This window comes from Onychomys torridus, chromosome 4, assembly GCF_903995425.1.
Source record: "Onychomys torridus chromosome 4, mOncTor1.1, whole genome shotgun sequence".
NCBI classification, from domain to species: domain Eukaryota; kingdom Metazoa; phylum Chordata; class Mammalia; order Rodentia; family Cricetidae; genus Onychomys; species Onychomys torridus.
In genome coordinates, this window is record NC_050446.1 from 137796429 (window position 1) to 137820984 (window position 24556).

Consider the following 24556-nt stretch of genomic DNA (forward strand, 5'->3'; position numbering starts at 1 on the left):
ATCCCAGGGACTTTATGGGGGTCACTCACAGGAGCAGAAATGATTCCCAGACAGCTGCAGCACCAAAGGCCACCCAGCATGAGTGACAGATGACAAAAGCTGGGAACCTGGAGCTCACTGCACAGCCTGCAGGCAGCTGGGTAGAGAGCCTTCTTTGCTGCTTAGCTTCCTGTCAGTGACTATCAGCTTTTTTTTTTTTTTTTTTTTTTTTGGTTTTTCAAGACAGGGTCTCTCTGTGTAGCTTTGTGCCTTTCCTGGAACTCACTTTGTAGACCAGACTGGCCTTAAACTCACAGACACTCGCCTGGCTCTGCCTCCCAAGTGCTGGGATTAAAGGCGTGTGCCACCACCGCCTTATCAGTTTTTATTGCTAACTCTAGTGGGGAGGAGTCTAATGAATCTTGTTAGTTTCAGGAACTTCCTGAAGCTATTTTGAGTTGTTTAACCTTCCTGCTTAAGGAGCTTCCTGCCTTCCTGCAGGGTAGAATGTTTGAATCTTGGAGGAACAACAGCTTCCAACTTTCTAGGTAGCCAGGGAAGATGGCCCAGTGGGCAAAAGTGTTGGCTGCGAGCCTGAGGCCAAGTTTGATCCCTGGATCCCATGTTAATCCCACTGAATGAGAGCAAACACTATTACCCAAATTCTTTTAGTTGAACTAAGCAAGTTTTATTTTCTGTCAGATAGGGTTTGAGAAAAATAGCATTAAACATAGGATAAAGTAGGGCTTATATAACCCAGAAAACTGCAAGTCTAGAAGGTTGTCAATGGTTTTTGCTTATATAGGGAGCTTGGCAGAATATTTCAAAATTACTTGGCAGAACATCTTACCAATATGGAGGTTAGGGTATAGGCTGTGGAACATGTCAAATTCTAGAAAATACATCAAGACCTGGTCAAATCTAAGTGTTAGAGAAAACAGGAATGAACTTATTTCAACCTTGTGACAAGATGTCTTTTAATTTTAAGGTGGAATCAGGCTGGTCCATCATTTCTGGCTGGTCCATCATTTCCTGCTTGTCTGATGTGTCCCTTTCAAATCCTTGATAGGGAACATGAGAGGGTCAAGCAAACACCAGTTAGAAACTAGGTCACAGTTCCAGCTTCCTGAAACTAGACAAACCATTTCTGAGGAAGCCACAAAGGACAATCAATCAACAGTGCCCTTGACATCAGGGACAAGGGGAACTGCGCATTCTAAGCCTGAGTCAGCCCCTTGCAATATCTCAAGACAATGACCAAATAGGGACAGATCCTGGGACTTGTCCAAACATGCCCAAAGATGGAAGAGTTGTAGCCCTAGCCAATCAAGATGTACTAATGTAACCTCTGCTTGCTTAGCCAATCATAGATAGGATGACCTAGCTGCTTCTAGAATTCCTTTAGTTGTGTATAAAAGGAACCTGTGAGCCTCTCTGTGGTTGCCATTTTTTGTGTCAGATGTGCAGTCCCAGCATGCTGGAACTTGAGATAATAAACGCTCTTGTTGATTGCATACGTGGACGGTGGTCTTTTGTGGGATGACTCTGGGACCCTAACATTATAGTCATTTCTATCTGTTGTGTGGGTTGATAATGCCAGTACCGGGTGGGGGGTGTTATCTTAGTATTTTTTATTTGTCAAGAGAAAATTGGTATCATGGATAGGGTCTCTCTAATTTATATTTGATTGATTATTATAGAAAGAATACAATTTTTTAAAAGTTATCCTCTTTGTTCTGCATAGAGCAGTCAAGTTCCTTATATTGTAGAACTATCTCAGCCAATGAATCTCTGTTGATAGATCATGTTCTTTTTGGTTTTAACAGGTATTTTTTTTTTTTTTTTTTGACTGTGAGGGAGCCAATGGGCATTATATGTAGCCATTTTGTCTCCTTTGCCAGGGAGTTTCCTTAGGACCTAGCATTCCAGCCTTTGTTGAGGATAAGGGGAGATATAGTCTCTTCTATTACTGTTTCTCAGCTGAAATTAGGACATTGTTGTCAGGGCCCAGGAGGGCTGAAATGTTAGTCAAAGGCAGGGAGGTGATTTGGGCAATGAGGCATTCATCATAAGCACCTAGTTTGCTGACACAGCTGAGGAAACAGAGCAATCCCATCAGCTGGACTGTTCATGTCCGCTTTCAGCAAGTCCAGGGCTTGTAGCCATTTGGAGCTTTTGGGAACCATGCAGCCTAGTCTCAGATCAGTGTATGAATGAATGCCTGTCCAACAAGTCTCCATGAGGCGAATCCTGTGGAGACGGTCTCTTACTTGGCAAGGACCAGTGGACCTGCGGAAGCTCAGGACACTGCTGGCTGCGCTCAGGTTGCAGGCTCTTTTCTCTTTCATTGTGTTGTTGATTCTTTTGGTGATTTTTAGTTTCACTTTGTCAGTCACACATGTGACAGCTGTAATTTTTTCCAGGAAATTCCATTATTTCTCAAATGTTTTCCCCTAAGATTTAGCAGGGGGATAATGCTTCTCAAATTTCTTACCTGGAATTATTAACCATAATTCCTAATCACGGGAACTTTTGTGACTCAATAGAGGCAGTTAAAATTAATGGGTCAAGCTGTCATAATTGTTCTAATGAAAAGGTGGATAGCACCACCTTGTGGAGAAAGGGACTCATAGCCCAGTAGTGGCAGGAAATCGTGGTATATATGAGGAAACATTAACCGTGTCTCACAGTTCTGGGGAAGAGATTAAGGCGATGCACAGACAAGGGAAAAAGTTCTCAGGGATACAAATAGTACCAACTGTTGAGGTGAAGTTCCCTGGACACCAAGCATATAGAATCAGTGGTAGGATCTGGTATGCTCCAAGAGGAAAAAGTGCAAGCAAAATGTGGGGTGGACAGATCCACCTTTACCGTACACAGGAGTTTACATTGGTAGGATTGAAAAAGAGTGTCTCATCCAAGTCTGCCCTCTATAGAGAGAATGGGATGAGCAGGGTCCTCTTGTAGGCCAGGGAACTATATAAAAGCCTGTCTTACTGACAGGAAAGAATTGTTCAGGTTTAAATATCGCTACCCTTAGGACAATGCACCCATGTCTATAACCTTTTATCTTTGTAGCTTCGAGGAGCTGCCAGCTGGCTTAGGTGCTCCACTCTCAGGGTGTGCCTGGTTCGAATTTAGTCAAGCTTGAAAAGATGCTGAACTGTGTGTCTAGAATGAGGGTAAGTAAGGGGCAGGAAAATGTGTTTGGGGAAGTACAAAGGGGAACAAGGGAGGTGTTTGTGATGACTGTTGGAAGGCCCTGCTGCTGAAGGTAGCTCAGGGCAAAATGGAAGACTCCCTTCCCCCAGCAGGGCTTCCTACTCTCTGCCTGACCTTATTTGGAATATGTTCCTGAGCCTGACTTAAGTGTGACCTCTGACACGGTTCCCTTTGACACTGGTCCCTGCAGATGCTCTCCCCTTGCCGCCCATGTGATAATTAGGTGTTGTGCTCCCATCTGCAGGATGAGACTGTGCGGCCAAATGCAAATGAAGCATGCTCTGAGCACTATTGGGAGATGCCCAGCTGCCGTCCCCATCCTGTATATATATTCCCTTACTCCCTGGAATAACGTTGAGCTGTCTCACTGAAGCTGGCTCCTAGAAGGTTCTCTCTGTCATACTCACAGCCATCTGAGCCCTGCTCTTCTCGTGGACTGGTCGGTGGCCACTGATCCCTGAGGAGGACAGAGGCCCACAATGACTACGATGGAATTCTTAGAAGTCACAAATAGAAACCGATAATAAAACTGTTCATGTAAGCCTGGTAGAACAAGCCCTGTTAAAATATAAATACAGATGGCTCAAACTGTTCCGGGCTACTTGTGTGCAGTCATCTGGTGGTCAGATTTTTCCTTGAACTGACTGCCGTTCCCTGTCTCAGTACCTGAACCCTAGCCGAGGCAGGACCTGGGCAGTTTGTAGTCTGAAGCTGATGGTGTCTCCCAGCCAAGTAGAAATCCGCAGAGATAGATCATAGCCTAGGGACAGAAGTTAAAGTTAAGGAAATTAAAGGAAAAATCTTGGAACTTTCTCCTCGGGAATAGACGATAGGCAGGGAAACGTAGGTCGTTTGACTGACATGACACAATGCCTTATCTGGAGTCCATTTGGCCTGTGGCAGGTGGATTCAAGTTGTGATTCCCTGAAGCTTATATGAAACTTCAAGCTTATAAAAAGATCAAAGTTTTAGATACATCAGCTTTACCATGGTTTATAATCTGTATTGAAATCCACCTTGTAGAAAAGGCAGCCAACTGGTGTCTATAAAATGGCTGGAGTAGACTCAGGCCTTTGAGTCATAGCAAAAGCTAAGGCTTTAGGTGAAAAAGCATGAACATTCTTTTCTCTGTCCAGAGGACTGGACTCATAGATTGGACAGAGATGTTTTTAGCATAATGACAAGCATCTTTGGGTCTTTCCTTAAAAGACAAAGGAGATTTAAAATTGAATTCCATTGATCAATGTAAAAACTCTGGACTTTTGAAATCTCCATATAACAATAGAAGGAGAAAGAAATCTGAAATCTTTTTTTATTTTAGATCATTTTTATACCTTTGTAACCTATATTTATATATCTTAAATCATTTTTAGGCCTTTACAATTTATTTAAGCCTTTATATTCTCAGATGTTTCTAAATTGCATTTATATATCTTAAATTATTTTTAGATCTTTACAACATATAAACTTAAAAATTTTTATCCAATTATTTACCATTAGACACAAGTGGTTGATTACTAAGAACAGTCTTGGTAAAGCAAGTTCCTTTCAATAGTAAAAGTTATATCTGAAGCCTGTTTCTTCTTTAATGTGAAGCCTGTTAGTATGGTGGGCCTGCCTGGGAGTTTGGCTTTCTCAGCAGGTGACCTCGTAGCTCTAGAGAAGTAGGCCTGCTTCTTACTGAAACTCACTGACCAGGCAGCTGCTGCTCAGTTGATAAAAGCCACAGTTAGGTGTCAACACCATTAGAGATCCGAGAAGAATAGATTATAGCAGGAAGTATAATCCAAATTGGCCTCGCTATCAATTAAAATGACAGAGACTTACTATTACCCCGACAGTTACCCTAAGCTCCAGGGGTGATTTCACTGGGGTCAGAGGTCAGTCTGCAGCTATTGCACAGGCCGGCATCGAGCATAGGCCTTAAGCTGCCAGATCCAGAAGGTCTGAGAGGTTTTCCTGTGGATGAGGAACGTGGGAAAATTGACTGACATTGACTTAGGCAGAGAAAGACAGTCAACCCAACAGCATCCAGTTTTTGCAGGACCCTGGCAAAACGCAAGGCAGTTTTCCCCAGTGGTTAGTGTCACCACGCTCCAGGTCTGTGCCCCATCTGTCTTCCTTGGAGACCTTAGGATCACCGCCACAGGAAGCTCTTTCCGTTAGACCCTTTAAATGCCATATTCAGTAGGTCTTAGAAAAGATTTGAAGGCCATCTATTAAGTATACCTGATTTTGAATAAACGACTTGTTTTTAGTTATTTGCTTTAGACTTAACCTTGAAAACATATATAGGAGGTTAGATAAAGCTTGTTCTTATAGTTACATTAGTTCTTAGCATGACTTTAAGTACAGGTCTGAACATATTAAAGAAATTGGTCATTTATAAGGTAATTAAATATTAACTTGCATATTTTAATCATTTTTAATAGTTTACAACAATTTAGTAGCTTTTATAAGATTAGGGTTCAAACTTAGTTCTAAATTGACTCCTTTAGAGATGTTGAGCTTTGCAGTTTGCTACTAACCAGCGCCTGCGCACCAGGGTCCAGGCTTTCCTCCTGTCACAGTCTGTGGAGCCAGCAACAGGCTTGTGCACATTACCAAAGTCGCACGTCTGCTCTAGAGCGCCCTGTGAACCGGCGTTTTGAAATCCTCATTCCCCACTCAGTTTCTCTCTCTCTCTCTCTCTCTCTCTCTCTCTCTCTCTTTTTCTTTTTTCTTTTTGTTGTTGTTGTTTTGTTTTTTGTTTTTCGAGACAGAGTTTCTCCGTGCAGTTTTGGTGCCTGTCCTGGAACTCTCTCTGTAGACCAGGCTGGCCTTGAAACTCACAGAAATCCACCTGGCTCTGCCTCTAGAGTGCCGTACTAAAGGCCACCACCGCTGCCCAACATTGTCTTGATTTCTAAATGGGTTTTGTTTGTTTGTTTGTTTGTTTGTTTTTCGAGACAGGGTTTCTCCGTGCAGTTTTGGTGCCTGTCCTGGACTAGCTCTGTAGACCAGGCTGGCCTCAAACTCACAGAGATCCACCTACCTCTGCCTCCCGAGTGCTGGAATTACAGGCGTGCGCCACCACCGCCCGGCTTGATTTCTTAATGGGTTTTTTTAAGGCTTAGTCCTCTATTTAAAGTGTAAACTAGAATTGGCAAAATTATTAGAATAATTTTTGCGTATATCAAATGACAGCGTCTCTGGTTTGATATATGTGGACTCAGTGAATTTGAGGACATTTAAAGGTAAACATTTTGGTTCAATCGATGACATTTGAGATGAAGTTGCCATCCAGAAGACCTATTATTTAGTTTTTTTTTTTTTTTTTTTTTTTTTAGTTATTGACTATAGTAAACAACAAAACCTCATTTTTGTTACCTTGACTGAGGAATAGAAATTATTAAAGGCTTTCATTTATATCTCTAATTATTATAGACTTTGTAAATCTGTAATCATACTCAGTAAATTTACAAATCTTGAGATAACAGTTTTATAAATTTTGAGATAATGGTTATATTTTAGTAAAAGTCTTAGAAAGTCAAGTGAAGCCAACATTCTATTCTTGTTTTGTAATCTCTTTTTCTGTCACAAAATCAGGTGGCTCACCTGTCCTAGGACAGACTGGAAACTTTTAAATAAGCACACTTGGCTCTAGAAAAGAAGGAGCCTTGACCCAACTCCATGGTCAGCTTTTTAATAAAGCAGAACAATGGAAAACACTAATTCAATATTATCCATATCTAAAAGACATCTCAATTGCTGCTAAACAATTCAGTGGCAGGAGTGACCAGAGCAACCTGAGAACGGAGAAGGCTCAGAGATTCACAGCTCGGGTTATTAAAACAACCACAGCGAGTGGGCAGAACAGCTGCAGAGCTGGTCGGTCTGTGTGTCCTGTCCCGTCCCTGTTCCCCCCCCCCCCATCCCCCCCACTTACACCCCTCCACACCTTGGGTCACAACTTCATCTCGGCTAGTGTCTAGTAGCAGACCCAGATCTGACCTGGACCATGAAAAGCAAATCAGTGAGAAAGTTTTCTTGCCTGTGGCTGTGGTTGAGGCTGTGGCTGTGGTGACCGTTGCTCAGGCTATGACAGCAGAGGTGGCAGATTTAAAGAGACAGGGGCAGCAAACGAAACCAGTAAACACAGTACACAAAATGTTCAAGGGACAGAGTCTGCAGAAATAGAAGCAGTAAACATAGAACACTCACATAGTCAAAAAGGTTGGTCAAAAAGAAAACATATGGTGGCCACCTTTATTCATATATTTCTGTCTCGGTTCCCAGCATCCAAGAACCAGGTGGGCAGAGTGACTTTTTGCTAGTGCCCTGGGCAGAAGACAAAACACAGAATAAAACACAGGGGACCAAGACCCAGGCACCAAAAACAAACCAAAAAACAGATGCACCAGGCGGTGGTGGTGCACGCCTGTAATCCCAGCACTCAGGAGGCAGAGCCAGGCAGATCTCTGTGAGTTCGAGGCCAGCCTGGGCTACCAAGTGAGTTCCAGGAAAGGCGCAAAGCTACACAGGGAAACCCTGTCTCAAAAAACCAAAAAAAAAACAAACAAAAACAGATGGGCACTGCAGCATCTTACTAATGCCCTGGACAGGAGTTCGTGAACCTCACCAGGTGCCTCCCTGCCCCCCACTTGGGATCCCAGCAGAAATAGTACCCGATGTAATGGAGACTGCTCCTCAGGACAAGTGCTTACTGGTCTGTTTCCAGCACAGCACTTTGCTCTAACAATCCACCAAACTGAAAGCATGCCTCAGAACCTTGGAACCATCTTCAAGGTGCACACCACCTCCTGAGGCAGCATCCTGGCCCCAGAATCCTAGAGTGAAGGTCTGGCTTCAGAATTTGGGTTGGGGTCTTGATCTCACTGGGGCTCCAATTATTATTATTATTATTATTAATTATTATTATTTGGTTTCTCTGTGTAGCTTTAGAGCCTGTCCTGGAACTCACTTTGTAGATCAGGCTGGCCTCAAACTTACAGAGATCTGCCTGCTTCTGCCTCCCAAGTGCTGGGATTAAGGGTGTGTGCCACCACCACCTGGCTGGGCCCTCCAATTATTATTATTATTGTTGTTGTTGTTCTTACTTTATTTTATTGGTACTGGGGATGAAACCCAGGGCTGCACATAAGCACAGGACACAATATACCATGCACACACAGCTGACAACCCCTGCTCTCTTTCCTTCTAAGACGTGTATTCATAGGAAGGAAGGTTTCCCTCTGTTGATGCAGAAACACAGCTTTGAGAAACAGTCTTCAAATGAAATAAAAGACAGCTTATTCTGAGGCCAAGTATGAGTGACCGTGTGATGGAAACAGGTTCAGGTTACTTCAAATTCCACATTTCAACATAGCAGCAGTTTCATGAAGTTTTTTTTGTTTGTTTGTTTGTTTTTGTTTTGTGTTTTGTTTGTTTGAATGCTGAATGCCGTTTATTGAAGGAGGGAGGAGGTCTTAAATACAGGCTTACAGCACAATTGGAGAACCCTGGAGGGCAGAAGTTCGCTACTGATGTTTTACAATCTTGCCTCTAAGCTGTGAACGTCCAATACGTAGGATACACAGACAAGGAACTTCCCTTAAGCATTCAGGAGGGTGGAACCTGGCAGGGAATTAGTATAGGGAGGATATCAAGATCAAGGTCAGCAAGCAAGGCAACAGTTACCCAAAACAGGGGCCAGGGCCCTACAGGTACCCCCTTTTACTAAAAAATGAGCTTCTGACGTAGGTTGTGTGGGACATCAGCAGGTCACCTTACCCACCATGGAGACACCTGCCCAGGCCTCACAGGCGTTCTGTCTTAGGTTGGTGAGTGCCCCCCCAGGCATTACCCATCTCTGAATACTCATTATCATACAGGCTCAATTGTGTCAGAGCTGTAGGGTTAACTGCTGCTAAAGATCTCTAAGTGGCACTGGGCTTGCAATCTGTGTGTTCAATACAGAAAAGACCAACAGAAGTCCTAACCCACCCATAGCTGTAGGCTAAAGGCAACTGAGCCATTCCCTTCCTTAATGAAAATTGGAATCCTTGTAAGATGGTATCCCATAAGCAAATGGAACTTGAGTTTATAAATTTATAACTTTCAAAGCCAATTGAAATGTATATAACTATTGAATTAAATTTATTATGCCCAATAGAATGAAAGATTAACTACTAACTGTGGTAGCTAGTTCTGGGGCCTCCAATTATTAATCCCAATAACAAGAGTAAAGACTATTATCCAAATTCTTTTAATAAAAATAAGAAAGCTTTATTTTTTTGTCAGATAGGGTGTGGTAGTTTGAATGTCATTGGCCCCCATAATCTCAGAGAGTGGTGCTATTAGGAGGTATGGCCTTGTTGGAGGAAGTGTGTCACTGTGGGGACAAGCTTTGAGGTTTCCTATGCTCAGGATACCGGCCAGTGTGTTAAGCTACTTCCTGTTGCCTGCAAGATGTAGGATCTCAGCTACTCCTCTAGCACCATGTCTGCCCGCATGCCGCCATGCTCCCTGCCATGATGATAATGGACTGAACCTCTGAAACTGTAAGCTTCAACATCAAATCAATGTTTTCCTTGTAAGAGTTGCTGTGGTCATGGTGTCTTTTCACAGCAATAAAAACCCTAAGACACAGGGATGTCTCCCTAAAGCAGGGTTCGAGAAAATAGCATTAAACATAGAAAAAAGTGGGGTTTATACAGCCCAAAAAACTGCAAGGCTAGAGGGTTGCCAAGGGTTTTTGGTTATGTAGGAACTTGGCAAAACATCTCAAAATTTTTTGGCAGAACATCTTATCATGGTGGAGGTTAAGGTATAGGGTGTGGAGCGTGTCAAATCCCAGAAAAAGGGTCAAGACCTGGTCAAATCCGAACTTTACAGAAAACAGGAATGAACTTATTTTGACCATGTAACAAGATGGCTTTTAATCTAAAGATAGAGTCAGGCTGGTCCATCACCCATAGTAAAATAACAAAAACGGGGTTCCCGAATTCCTGTGGTGAGAAGGGAGACAAACAGAAGTGGCTGGAAGAAATGGGGCTGGCCTGGGCTGTGCAGCACAGCCCAGAACCAAGGGACTTTGCTGTCTTAACAAGGTGGAAGATTGGGGCTGGAGAGATGGCTCAGAAGTTAAGAGCACTGACTGCTCTTCCAGAGGTCCTGAGTTCAGTTCCCAGTACCCACATGGTGGCTCAAACCATCTGTGATGAGATCTGGTGCCCTCTTCTGGCCTGCAGGGACACATGCAGACAGAACACTGTATACTTAATAAATAAATAAATCTTTAAAAAACAAACAAACAAAAAATAACAAGGTGTAGATGAACACCCACTCTGGAAATTGTTTTCAAGGTCATTCTAACTACCTAGTGAGTTTGAGGCTAGCCTGAGCTACATGAGACCCTGTCTACTCCTGTACAAAAGGTTGAAATAAACAGCTTCTTGGCGTATGATTTTCAATAGATTGTAATTTGTTCTGGAGTAAAACCATCTAGTTGTCTCAGATTTTTTTTTTCCAAGACAAGGTTTCTCTTTGTAGTTTTGGAGCCTGCCCTGGATCTCCCTCTGTAGCCCAGGCTGGCCTTGAACTCACAGAAATCCTCCTGCCTCTGCCTCCTGAGTGCTGGGATTAAAGGTGTGCGCCTCCACCGCTCTGACGGTTGTTTCGGAATTTAAAAGCACAGTGAAAGTTCAAAAAAGTTTGTAGAAAATAATCCTTTTTCCTTTGCCTTAGTTTTAATGCCTGAAATGAGTTTGGGGGAAAGCTACGAATCATGTTCAAATTTTGGTCACGATCATTCCATGCCAGTGACCTTGTTTATAAAGTATGAATACTGCCCACTGTCCTCAGTGTGAAGCTAGACCACACCCCTCTGCACAGTCCTGTGAGCCGCAAGCTGCTCCCCTTGGCACTGGCTTTTGATTGTATAGCCTGTTAGTTTCCTGCTCTGACATCCACCTGGCTTCTCCTTTGTGGCTTCTGGGCTTTGTCCAAAACTTGGGAAGTTCTAATTCTGGGAAGGTTTCACTGTTTTCTCTTAATTGTTACCTGAGAAGATAAAACTCACTAACTTGTGTTTGTTTATACACAAGGTCTTCCTTTGTAGCCCAGGCTGGCCCTGAGTTTGTGGCCATCTTTCGGCCTTTGTGAGCTCTTACCCTGCCTCTCCTTAGCTGCTGAGGATTTTTTCTTCCTGAAAAGCTGCTTACGTTAGTTTATGGGATGGAAACCATCTTTCTCACAGCTGTGGAGCTGGCATGTGGCTGCTGAGGGCATGTGGCTGCTGCAGGCCTTGGCCATTCTATTCCATGCCTGGTTTCCCTGCTCTCCATCCTCTTCGGAGGATTTACTTTCCCCTCACCCTCCACCCGCGCGCCCCCTTGGCATCCTCTCAGCCCTATGACATCTGTAAGACCAGGAGCCTTCCTGTCTAGGCTGGACATGGGATCCCAGAGAGATGTATTCCTAAGATGACCCTGTCTCCTTTTTGCCCTCTTCCTCCTTCCTGACACAGGGTCTCCTTTGTAGTCCAGGCTTACCTTGAACTTGTGGCCTGCAGGGATTATGGGTGCAAACCACCATGCCTGGCTCCCTGCCCTCTAGACACTGAAGGCACTAAAAGCAGGTCTTTGGTGCCCCAGTGATTTAGCAAGAGGATGTGGTGTCCAGGGCCAGGCCAAGGGCCACTCAGGGCTGCGGGTGGGGATGGGACTGAGTCTGGAACACTATTTGGGGCTGGTTTGGACCTTACTGGGTCTGGTCCTATCCAGAATCGAGACCAAAAAAAAAAAAAAAAACAAAAAAAAACAAAACTGTGGGGCTCCCTTTGGAACTGAGAGTGTATGCATCCGGCCTTCTGCTACAGAGGATGGTTATGGGTGAGGATGGGAGTTGAATGTGGCCTCCAGGCTGGTTGGTACCCCTCACTGCTGAATATGGCCTCCAGGCTAGCTGGTACCCCTCACTGCTGTATGTGCTGCCTCCAGGCTAGCTGGTACCCCTCACTGCTGTATGTGCTGACTTGGTTACAGGCCTTTGCCATGTACAGCAGCTTGCCTCTCATGGACCACTCTGGATCCAGCACCTTTCCCTGCCCCCTGCTGGGGTCAGATGGGACATGTGAAGTCCCTCCTCTACCCATTGATTACTAGGTGAGCCCAGGCAGTCTCCACCCTTTACACTGTAGGGGTATTAATAGTGACCCCGTCATTCAAATGTAGTGTGCTGGAATGGGTGTGTGTACGAGTGTTGGGGTGGAGAGTGAACTCTGTTGGCTGTCTGGAACTGGACAGGATGAGGGTGGTGGGGCTGCTGATCAGTCTCTCCCTGAGCCACTGGACACCCTCTTGTTCATTGTTCTTTGAGCCCCCCTTTATTTCAAGCTTCTCCAGAACAGTGAAGTGACCTGGAAATCAGGCTTTAGTCCTGAGAGCTGTGGCCTTGACCCCTGACCCCCAGTGGTCAAAACCCCCTCTGTTGCATGGGGTTTGGTGAACCCCTGGGTCTCACCATGCCATCCTCTCTTCTCAGAGGCCTGTTTCTGTTCCACTTGCTGATCTGGTCTCAGCTGAGCATGAAGCCAGCCCCCTTCCTGGGGGCCGGAGGCTTCAGTACCACATGGCTAGCACACCCCTGAGCCCTTCCCCTGTACAGGGTGGCATGGTGCACCAGGGCAGCCATTGGGAAGGGAGGGAAGGAAGGTGTGATGGGACATGGTCCCTAATTTCCCCGTCACAGAAACACACAGAGACCAGTGGCAGTGCTCAGCCTTGTATTAGAGGCTGCATCCCCAGGCAGTTTCCCTCTGTGTATTCTGGGTGTATTCTGGCAAATGGACAGGGACATGGTGAATGTGTGTGTGCCTTTGTGGGGATACTGGGAATTAGTGTCCAATACCAGGATATGAACGCCTTCTTCCTCAGGGAAGCCCAGGAATGAGTGGGTGTGGCTGAGGGTGGCCATCTTCAGGGGCCGGGGTTCCACCCTTGGCTCACTGCCTCAATGAAGCCCTTCCTTAAAGAGACCCCTCCTAGTGCCTGGGGCCATGGTGGAACACCTGCCTCACCCAGAGGGTCTTAGGGCTCATTTCCTGTCCGGGAAGCTGGGACCCCAACTCCTCATGGAAGGTAGAGTGTGTGTGTCAGGAAGGTGACTGGGAAAGGGTCTGAGCATTGGGACAGCTAACAATAGCCTAGTCATCTTTGTCCTTGGCGCCATGCTTGAGGATGCGGGTGAACTCCACATAGTTGAAGTTGCCCTTCTTATCAATGGGTGCCTCACGGTACATCTCATCCACCTCCTCATCTGTGAATCGGTCACCCATGGTGGTCAGCAGCTCCCGTAGGTGGTCCTCATGGATGAACCCTAGGGCATGGCATGACAAGGTCAATCAGGGCAATCTCTGACCACACCCACCCATGCCCTCCCAGCCCTTGGAGACCTCTTAGGGGGAGAGGGGCTAGAAGATCCTGTTCTGGTCTCCGATCACTTTGGGGGAAAGGGCATGGCTGAGAGTTTGGAAGGGCTCAGAGGGAAGAGTTTCACAGAGGAACTGTCCACAGTGTCTGATGGGACTGTGGCCCCATGAGAGGGAAAATTTGCATGACAGAAGCTGGGGTCAAAAATGGCAAGGCACGGTTTGATTTCTAGAAGGCTTAAAGCAGCATATCATGGGCCAACAGGTGCAGTCAGGAGGTGGGACGCCTTGGTAACCATGTGGCACTGGGCATGCACTTGGAGACAGTGATGTCTGGCCTGGTCCCTTCCCCTATAGGCACTGAGCCCCCTTGTGCCCCCTACCCAACCCAGGCCTCCAGTGTGCACTGACCTGAGGCCTCTTCGTCAAAGCAGGCGAAGGCATTGCGGATCACATCCTCAGGGTCTGTGCCGTTCAGCTTCTCCCCAAACATAGTGAGGAACATGGTGAAGTTGATGGGCCCTGGCGCCTCGCTCATCATGCCCTCCAGGTACTCATCCGTGGGGTTCTTCCCTGTGGTGAGTGGTGAGCATTGGGGCTGCTATCCCTAGAGCTCTCTGTCCCCAGCCTGAGTAACTCATTCCCAGAGACCTCCCGACAGTAAACATTGTAGACTAGGAAACAGGTGCCAGGTGATTTCCTGCCTTCTTCTGGGCATCCAGCTCCTGTCCCTACCTGTTTTTGAGGTATAAGGGCATGCCACAAGTTCCTGGCTCCTCCACCATTCCTGTGTGAGATCACTTCCCCCCAGTGCCACTGTGCCTGGCACACCATCCCCTGCCTTGAGTGTTTGATTTTCACCTCTGTGCCAACAGCATCCTTACTGTTTTTCCAGAGGCCAGGAACTGAGGCAGAGAGGCAGGACAGCTTATCCAGTTACATAGCAAGTGAGGAGCAGGGTCAGCAACCAAACCCAGGCAGTCTGTCCCTGAATTCCAGAAACAATTCAGAAGTGGCTAAATCAGCGAGCTCGTCACATGTGCTTGGATTTAAACTAGCGCTGTGCCTCAGCTTCCTGTCTAGAATTGTGAAGGTAGCCAGTGGTCCTAATGGAATTATAGCAGTCGGCAGTCTTGGCACAGCTCTGGGATGCTGCAGTCCACTGGATTCAAATTCCAGCTGAACACAGGGATGCTGTGAGACATTGGGAAGATTGCTGGTTCTTTCTGAGTCTCTCCCTGCTGCCCCCAAGAGGGTTGCACAGGGGCTGGAGAGATGGCTCAGCAGTTAAGAGCACTGACTGCTTTTCAAGAGGACCTGGGTTCAATTCCCAGCACCCATATGGCACCTCACAACTGTCTATAACTCCAGTTCCAGGGGATCCAACACCCTCACACAGACATACATGCAGGCAAAACACCAATGTACATAAAATACAAATAAGTAAATTGTAAAAAACAAAAACAAAAACAAAAAACCCATGCCTTTAATCCCAGCACTTGGGAGGCAGAGCCAGGCGGATCTGTGTGAGTTTGTGGCCAGCCTGGTCTACAGAGCAAGATCCTGGAAAGGCGCAAAGCTGCATAGAGAAACTCTGTCTTGAAAAACCAAAAAAAAAAAAAAAAAACAACCCAAAAAACCAACAACACACACACACACACACACACAAAAACAACAACAACAAAAAACCAACAACCCAAAAAACCCAAGAGGGTCACACAGAATTAGGAAGATGTCTTCAGAGCTTACTATTACCTTACTTGCTTCCCTTTTTATTTTTAAACTTGAGGACAATGTTCTTTTTTTTTCTTTTCCTTTTTTGGGGGGAGAGTACCATTTTTTGTTTTTCTTTTACTTGTTCTTCTCTCATATAATAATCTTGACCACAGTTTTCCTCCCTCCCCTCCTCCTCCCCTCCCCTCTCCCCCAGACCTGCTCCTCCTCCATTTTCCTTCAGACACAGTCGGGCCTCCCAGGGACATCAACTGAACATGGCATAACAAGACTCAACAAAACTAGGTACAACCCCTCATATCAACCCAAGGAGGACGAGGGTCCCGAGAGCCGTCAGAGACACCCCCATTTCCACTGTCATTAATCGCATAAAAACAGCAAGCTAACAACCATAACATAGATGTGGACTCTGTGATTTTCACTTCAGTCTCTATGAGCTCTGCTTAGTTGGTTCTGTGGGCCGTGTTCTCCTGGGAGGACACCACCAGACAGGCACATGTTTTTCTGAGGAGCTATTTAGACCCATTCAGTCTCAGGGATGTAAAGCCCTAAATATAAGGTGCGGCCTGACCAATAGGGAAGTCTTTATGACTGTGTCCCTCTGAACCTCATGTCTGTTGCCTTGTTTTTTATAGGATGCCCAGAGAGTTCTTAGCCCTTGTGGAGGACCAGCCCTTCCTCCCCCGGATAGTATTTCCCTTCTGAGATGCAGAGAGGATCCAGATTAGAGTGCTGGGTTTTCTTCTTTGGAGAGGGAGGCCTCAAGTAGGCCTGGCCTATGGCTGGGAGGGTGGCACCCTCTTTCCAGTTCTGGGGTGCTGGTCTCCACCAGACAGACCTGTGCTGTGCACATGAGAATACAGTGCCTTTTACACAGGCAGGCCATTTGGCAGGGAGCAGTGCCAGGGACTGACTGGGATTGTCAAGCCCAGTGGCATGGCTTGACCCTCACATGGTTGTCCCAGTGCTGCACTCCTGTCTGCCATCTAATCCTGGTCCTTTGCCCCACTGAAGGCTGTGCCAGGCACGTGGGGAAAGACACATCCTGGAGGCCCCACTCCCCCAGGCCTGAGTGTACCCATCTGAACATTGGCAGCTTAGGCTTCATCCCTGAGCCCTACTGGCCCCAAGACCCTGGTCACTGGGGATATAGAGGAGTGCTCTGGCTGCCCTTCTAAGCCTCAGTTTCCCCATTGGTACAAACTTTCATGAAGCTGCTGGTGCTTTTCTTTAAGTGAGATTTACCACATATCCCAACGCACAGGTCTGACTTTCCCCAGGGAGTCAGTCTGTCTAGGTGCAAATCCTTGTGCTCTGTGCGTCAGTGTCTGTCTGTCTGTCTCTCTCTCTCTCTCTCAAATTGGGCAGAGTTAGAGAGCAGTATTACCTGCAGGGTGGCGCTACAGGTCTCATGTTACAGGAAGTGCCCTGTAAGTGCCAACCACCCTTTTCCCTGCCCTGCAGCTCCCAGTCCAGCTGTCCTACTCACCCAGAGAGGCCAGCATGTCATGGAGGTCCTCCTTGTCAATGAAGCCATCGCGGTTCTGGTCAATCATGTTGAAGGCCTCCTTAAACTCCTGGATCTGGGACTGGTCAAACATGGCGAAGACATTAGACGTAGCCCTCTGGGGCCGCTTCTTGGTGGTCTTTGCTTTGGCCCGTTTGCTGGACATCTTGGCTTCGGGTGTTGGGGCTCCCCTGCAGGGAGGGATGTGGGATGGTGATGGGCATGGAATCTTCCTACCTCCCCTGATGGCTTTTAGAGCTAAGCTTGGCATTCAAGGCCTCCCACAGGCTTGGGCCTCCAGCCATCCAGTCTGAGAGCGGCCTGTGAGCTGTGACCCTGAATAATTTCCTCCATCTCTCCTCATCTGGGAATAGGGGCAACAGTTAATTTAGTGTCTAGAGGGCCCCTGAAGTGGTGCTGGGCATAAAAAGAACTAATTTTGCTAGGACTGGTAAAACAGGATTGGCTTGGTGCCAACCATTAAGGTACACTGTCTACTTTATTCCTTGATAGCATGTGACCACCCATCTCTCAATGACGGGGAGGTAGAGCCCTGCTACGAGGGGGCTGACCAGCAGCACTGCACTCCTGACATTACCCTCCCCCACCCTCCCCATCCCTCTGCTCCCCACCCTCCCCATCCCTCTGCTCCCCACCCTCCCCATCCCTCTGCACTCCCCCAGCCCTCTCCTTCTGCTCTGTCTCCCCTCCCCCCTCCACTATCCCTCTGGGCTGTGGAACCCAGCTGCTTTCCTTGGGGAGCCTGACTGGTCCCTAGTGTGTGACAATTTCATCATCCTCAGCCTCCATCACTTCCTGTACATTGAAGCTCCCTCAAGTTGAAACCATAGATCCATTTAGACATGGCTTTTTTGTTGTTGTTGCTGTTGGTTTTTCGAGACAGGGTTTCTCTGTGCAGTTTTGCGCCTTTCCTGGAACTCACTTGGTAGCCCAGGCTGGCCTCGAACTCACAGAGATCCGCCTGGCTCTGCCTCCCAGTGCTGGGATTAAAGGTGTGCGCCACCACCGCCCGGCTTAGATGTGGCTTTTCAGCCTTGAACAGTCTCTTCGATCCCAGTTCAAATTCAGACCTTCACTTGTCTCCTTCAAAGGTGGGCTGGAGAGATGGCTCAGCAGTTAAGAGCACTGGCTGCTCTTCCAGAGGACCTGGGTTCAATTCCCAGCACCCACATGGTGGCTCACAACTATCTATAGAAGGATCTGATTTCCTCTTCTGGCATGTAGGCATACATGCAGATCAAGCACTCATATACATAAAATAAATAAACCTAAAAAAAAAAACCTTCAAGGTTTGTGCTGTTATCCCCCACACCCCTGGGTAAATCTGGGTCCCCCAGCCCGGCATTCAAGGCCCCAGTGTGTTGATCCTGGCTGTGCCCCCTTGACGAGAGGTCCCCCTTCTGGTGACCTTCCTCCCTCCCTCCCACCCTCCCTCCCTCCCTCCTTCTATAGCTGTCATCCTCCGGCTGGGCCCTGGAGTCCCTGGGGTGCTGTTCTTTCCATCTTGACAGCCAATACTTGTAGACTCCCTCATCCCCCCGCAATAACAGGCTAGTTGATGACTCTAGTGTACGTTTCTCTACGGATGGGGAAACTGAGGCGAGGGAAAACACGCAACCTGAACCCGCCGTCATAGCTTGTGGGGAGAATACATCTCAAGACTGTCTGTTTCCACTCAACCAGCCAAGGCCCCCCGAGTATGTCTGCCCCTCTGTCCTATGTTCTGTATCCCTAGGCCCAGGGCCTGTTCACTACTTCCTCTGCCCGGAGTACCCCACCCCCCATCCCCCCCAAGCTGGGATCATGGTCACCTCCAGCAGGTCCTCAGGCTGCATCTGCCTGTAGTCTTGCGACTCAAGCTGTGCAAGGCCCAGTGGGCCCCCACCACACACCAGGTTTTGGTGTTTGTGTGGTGCTGGATGGGAGTTGGGAGGAACTGAGGGCAGGAATGTTGTGCTTGGAAGCTGGCCCCCCCTTCTCCTGTGGCCAGGCTGAGATGGTCATCAACATTGCCGCCCCTCCTGTCTGCAGACCTGGAGGGCAGGCCCAGCCAGGCCCCCTGTTGCTTGTTGCCATAGCTCCCTGTATCCCTGCCCCTTACATCCTAGCACTCTTGAGAGGCAGCGCAGGAGAGGGTTGGATACCAGGATACCATGTTAGACTGGGGGTCAGTAGGTGGCAAAGGCTGTGGCTAGGTAGTTTCTAGACTTGGTTGAGTGAGTTGAGGTCAGGGCTAAGCTGGGCCCTTAGCCCTGAAGCCACATTTTTCCCTTTCTTGGGTCCTAGACACCAAGGATCAGACAGCCATGACTAGATCACTTCTTCCTACAGTAACAGCTGACACCCAGGCAGAAGCCAGCTAGGCCCCTTACCCATTTCTATCCCCATAGCTGGGCATGCCAGATGCCCTGCTCTTGACCCAGCTTATCAGAGACCAAGCAATCCACATCCCTGGAAGCAACCAGGGCAGCTGGAGGGCTGTGAAGGAGCAAATACCAAGACTTCCCCATCTCATTGCTCTGTCTGGCGCACACAGCACTGGGCTACAGGCAGTGGGAGGTGTAAGGGCGGTCACCATCCCTTTCTCCTGCCCCAGGGTGTGCAAAATAGGGAAAAGGAAACCTGTGGTCTGCAGGGCTCAGTTTCCTCTGACACACACCGTTTCTTGGGTCAGGGCCTCCGTCACCCCCATCCCCTCATCGGAATCTCTACAGGCAGGTAGCCTGGAGCTCTGGGCTTGGTGTGTGTGGCTCCTTAGCAAAAGGCATTCCGGACACTTTTCCTTGCCCAAAGACCAGTTTTCCGGGGCGGAGAACCATCAACTGCTCGGTCCCGAGCCAAGGACCCAAGCAAGGCAGCAGCCCCAGCCCACATCACTCTGCCTGCATGCCCCAGCCCTCTGAGGGCCGGGTGAGGTTCGGCCTGACCACCTACTGTAGCTGCCCAGGCGCTGCGCCGCCGGCTCCCACCTGCTGCAGAGAAGAAAAGTCCCGGGCGGTGCTGCGATGCTGTGTGAGCTGGCTGGCAGCCGCTGTGGCACTGCTCTGAGCTCCGGGGGTGGAGACCCGGCTGGCGGGACCGCAGGCGGTCAGGCCTTACAAGGCAGAAGAATGCGCGGGGGTGGAGAGGGGGCGGGGCCGCGGCAGCCAGCCCGGCCTTATTAGGTCCGCTCGCAGGCTGGGAAGTTGAGGTGCTCCTGGAATAGCCCCCCTCATCGCTGCCTATAGCGGGGTCGGCCCAGGCTGGGGCATGGAAACAGAAGGAGGTATCCAGACGGGCAAGGAGGGTGGAGCCTTGAGGGTTTCCCAGCTCTCTGACCCCTCTCCGCCTGTCCGGTGCCCCCCACTCCCCACCCCCACCCCGTGTCGGGTTGAGAGGACTGGCTTTCACTCGGCCAAGTATAGTCTTCTTCCATCCCCCCCCCCCCCCAAGTGGGAACCGAGGACAGTGCTCGCAGCGGCCATCACACTTTCCCTAGGGAACTTTAACAACATCCAGTTACTCTGTAAATAGCTGCCTAGCCTTGCGATGGACTCATGCATCTGCCCAGGGAGCCCTGGGAAGGAGGCGTGAAACCGCCAAGACATGGCACGGTTCTGAGCAGAAAGATTTCAGTGACCTGGGTTGAAATGGATTAAGGGTGGCACTAGGGACCAGCGAGATGCTATAGAGAGGAGTTGGAGACAGATGAAGTGTTTCATGCCAGGAATCTTTGCATTTGGGAAGCTGAGGCAGCAGGATTGTCATGAGTTTAAGGTCAGGATGGGATATAGCGTAGGTTCCAGGTCAGTCTGAGCTACGGAGGGAGGCTGTCCAAATACATAGACGCTAACAGCTTTTATCTGTCCTGAGCAGCATTAGAGGTAACAGGTGAAACACTTCCGGAAGTAGAACTTCGCAAGTTTAGTGTAAACACCGGGAGCCACAAAGGAAAAGGCTGACGGATTTCAGTGCAGGAGACTCAGCATGCAGCCCACTTGAGGACAACAGAGCCGACAGACTGTGGAGGAGAGGGGATGGTTGAGGCTCAAGGGGCAGCAGGAAGTTGGGCGAGAAGGGGAGGAAGGAGCCCTGGAAACAGTTCAGTGCTTCCGCCAATAGGACTTGGAAATAGATCCAAACGGACTGAGAGGGGAGAAAGTTGGCTCCAAGAAATAAGAAAAAAAACCTTTCTTTTAAAATTGTATTTATTTGTGAAGGGAGTTGGTGTGGAGGTCAGTGGACAGCTCGGAGGAATCCTTTCTCTCCTTCCTCCTTTTGTGGTCTGGAGATCAGGCTGGACCACAAGTGACGTTACCACTGAGCCTCCCTCTCAGGCTCCAGCTCGAGGATTTCAGGGGAGCAGCTGGAGAGAGCTGGGCAGAGTGAGTGTAGGTGGAGCAGATTTGGGAGAGATCCATTTCGTCTTGGATGAATTAATTTTTGGAAACGTTCCCTTCAAATAATTTCAAGCATACAGTAAGGTTACAAGAATTGTACAGAAAACTGACTTCATGGCGGTTCTCCAGTTGGCATTTGGCTCCTCACTCTTCCCCTGTGAGTGCGTGCCCCAGCACTTGACAGTGAACTGTACATACCAGGCCTTTCATCACTACATACAATATTTCAGTATGTCCTAAAGGGAAGGGTTTCTTACATCATAAGATTTAACATTGACTTAGGTATCTAATTTGCAACCTGTATTTCAGTTGTGCCTTATACCCCAGTAATATCTTGTATGGAAATTTATTCTGGTTCAGTGTGTTGCTATGGTTTTTAATCTTTGTTGGGGGGCGGGCACACACATCAAATACCCATAACATGAAACTTGTCATTTTAACATTTTTTGTTTGTTGTTTTTTGAGACAGGGTTTCTCCATGTTGTTTTGGTGCCCGTCCTGGATCTTGCTCTGTAGACTAGGCTGGCCTTGAACTCATAGAGATACACCTGGCTCTGCCTCCTGAGTGCTGGGATTAAAGGTATATGCCACCACCGCCCAGCCCATTTTAACAGTTTTTAAAAGTTTTATTTTTATTTTTATTTTTTCTGAGACAGAGTATATTTACATATCCCTGGCTATCCTGGAACTCATTATGTAGACCAGGCTGGCCTTGAACTTATAGAGATCCACCTGCCTCTGTTTTGTGAGTTCTGGTATTAAAGGCATGTGCCACCATGCCCAGTTTTCTTTTTTTTTTTTTTTTAATTTATTTATTTTTATTTGAAGTGCATTGGTGTTTTGCCTGTGTGTATGTCTGTGTAAAGATGTTGGATCCCCTGGAACTAGATTTACAGACCGTTGTGAGCTGCCCTGGAGGTACTAGGAATTGAACCCAGGTCCTCTGGAAGAGCAGCCAGTGCTTTCAACCACTGAGCCGTCATTCCAGCCCCCCATGCCCAGTTTTAAAAGGGTCTTAAAATTACATTTTAGATGTTGTGTGCGTGGGTATATGCATATCAGCACAGGTGTCCCTGGAGCTAGGAGGCTTCAGACCTCTGGAACTAGAGTATGGAGGAGTTGTAGTCTGCCTGCTGTGTGCACTGGGAACCAAATTTGGCTCCTCTAAAAGAGCCACGCTTGTAACCACTGAGTCATCTCAGCCGCCTTAAAAATTGTTTAATTGTGCGCATGATGGCGTGAGGTACAGGCCCGAGGGCATCCTGTGGAGGTTGGAGGAGACTTCATGGAGTTGGCACTCTCCACTCATCTTTATACAAGCTCTGCTTGCACAGCTCCTGCCACCAGACCTTTGCCACAAACTCATTACCTACTGACTCACCTCACCAGCTGCACAGCTTTCCAAGATTTTGTTTTAGTTTTATTTAACTTTCTGTACATGTGTATGTGTGGGGTGATACATGTTATAACTATATACACATACACACATATATATATATTTTTAATGTGGAGCTGAGGATCAAATCCAGGGCCTTGCGCTTGTTAGGCAAGCACTCTACCACTGAGCTAAATCCCCAACCCCACATATAATTTTTTGAGATGTTTCATGTAGCACATGCTGGTCTCAAACTCTGTGCCCCTGAGTGTATCCTTGACTTCCTTACCCTCTTCTGCTTCCCAAGTGCTAAGATTAACAGGCAGTGTTGGCGAATCAAACCCATGGCCTCCTGCATGCTAGGCAAGCACTCTTACCAAGTGAGCTACACACACACACACACACACACACACACACACACACACACACACTTTGAGCTGAGCATAGCAGCACATTCTAATCCCAGCACTCAGGAGGCAGAGGCATGCATATCTCTGAGTTCAAGGCCAGCCTGGTGAGTTCTGGGCTAGCCAGAGCTACAGAATAAGATCCTACCTGACAAAAAAGACAAAGGCTGTTATGTACCATGGAGCTACATGTCCAGCCCCCATTTCCTTACATTTTAAAGCTGAATACTGCTCCATTGTCTGAATGTGCCATATTCTGATGAACCACCTTTGGATGAGTATTTACATTGTCTTCCTGTTTTGATTATTGGGCACACTGCTCCGTCTAGGGGTGTAGCTCAATGGTAAAACACCTGCTTAGCCTGCATGAGGCCTAGCAATGAAAAAGAAAAAGGAAGAGAATGAAAATGCTGCCTTTAAATTTCATTTAGATTTATATCATGTGCATGCATGCCTGTGTACAGCGGAGTGCCTCGTGCCAATGGAGGCCGGAGAAGGCTGTCAGATCCTGGGACTGGAATTACAGATGGGTCTGAGCTGCCATGTGGGTGCTGGGAATTGAACCAGGGTCCTCTGGAAGAAGAGCCAGTCCCCAGTGTTGCTCTTCCCCCTGACTTTTTTGAGATGAAGCTGGACTTGAATTTGGTATGTAGCTGAGGATACTTTTTAATTTCTTTTTTAAAAAACACTTATTTATTTATTTGTTTGTTTATGTTTTTTTTGAGACAGGGTTTCCTTGTGTAGCTTTGAGCCTTTCCTGGAACTCACTCTGTAGATCAGGCTGGCCTCGAACTCACAGAGATCTGCCTGCCTCTGCCTCCCGAGTGCTGGGATTAAAGGTATCTGCCACCACCACATGGCTGAAAGGTTTTCTTGATCTGACCACTTTATTGCATGCCTGCAGCCTTCTCTGACTATGTGAGCCAAGCCTTAAACCCACCACACAGCTCCACACATGGCACTGACTGGCTCTAGGAGCCTCATCTCTGTACTGCAGGACTAGGAAGCCACATCTGGCTCTTTGTCCACAGCTTTTCTTAGCTCTCTCTGGCCCTGTGTTGGGATGTTCGAGCCCTGCGTTGGGTGCCATGTGTTGCAAGTCTTTCTCTGTACCACCAGCTCCCAACTAATGACGTGGAGACTTCTTATTAATTATGAAAGCTCGGCCTATATATAGCTTAGGCTTGTCCCATTAGCTCTTCATATAACTTAAATTAACCCATTTAATCTACATCTTACCTCTCTTCCATCTTGTACCTCCTGTTTCCTCTCAGTGTCCTCTGGGGTCTCTCCCATGCCTTGATTCATCTCCTCTTCTCTCTCTCTGCCTGGAAGTCCCACCTAACCTCTTCCTGCCTAGCTATTGGCCATTCAGCTCTTTATTAAACCAATCAGAAAGCACCTTGCCAAAGACACATCTTCACAGTGTACAAAAAGATTATTCTGCAACATTGTGGTCTTCTGGTGCTCTCAGACTCTGTAACAATAGCCCCTTATAGATCTTTTTTTTTAATTAAAAAA

General features: G+C 47.6%; 1 protein-coding gene across 2 annotated transcripts; it reads right to left on the reverse strand.

The window, feature by feature from the left end:
* Positions 1–12950: 12950 nt before the first annotated feature.
* Myl9 (myosin light chain 9) lies at positions 12951–20032 on the reverse strand. Of its 2 annotated transcripts, none has more exons than XM_036185012.1 (4): positions 19844–20032; positions 16836–17044; positions 14024–14185; positions 12951–13560 (listed from the first exon to the last, which is right to left on the reverse strand). In XM_036185012.1, the coding sequence occupies exons 2-4, from the start codon at positions 17017–17019 to the stop codon at positions 13388–13390; spliced, it is 519 nt and encodes a 172-aa protein (XP_036040905.1). In that variant the 5' UTR covers positions 17020–17044; positions 19844–20032; the 3' UTR covers positions 12951–13387. The 2 variants fall into 2 exon arrangements, with proteins under 2 accessions (XP_036040905.1, XP_036040906.1); XM_036185013.1 differs by having other exon boundaries at positions 19809–19955.
* Between the last annotated feature and the right edge of the window lie 4524 nt (positions 20033–24556).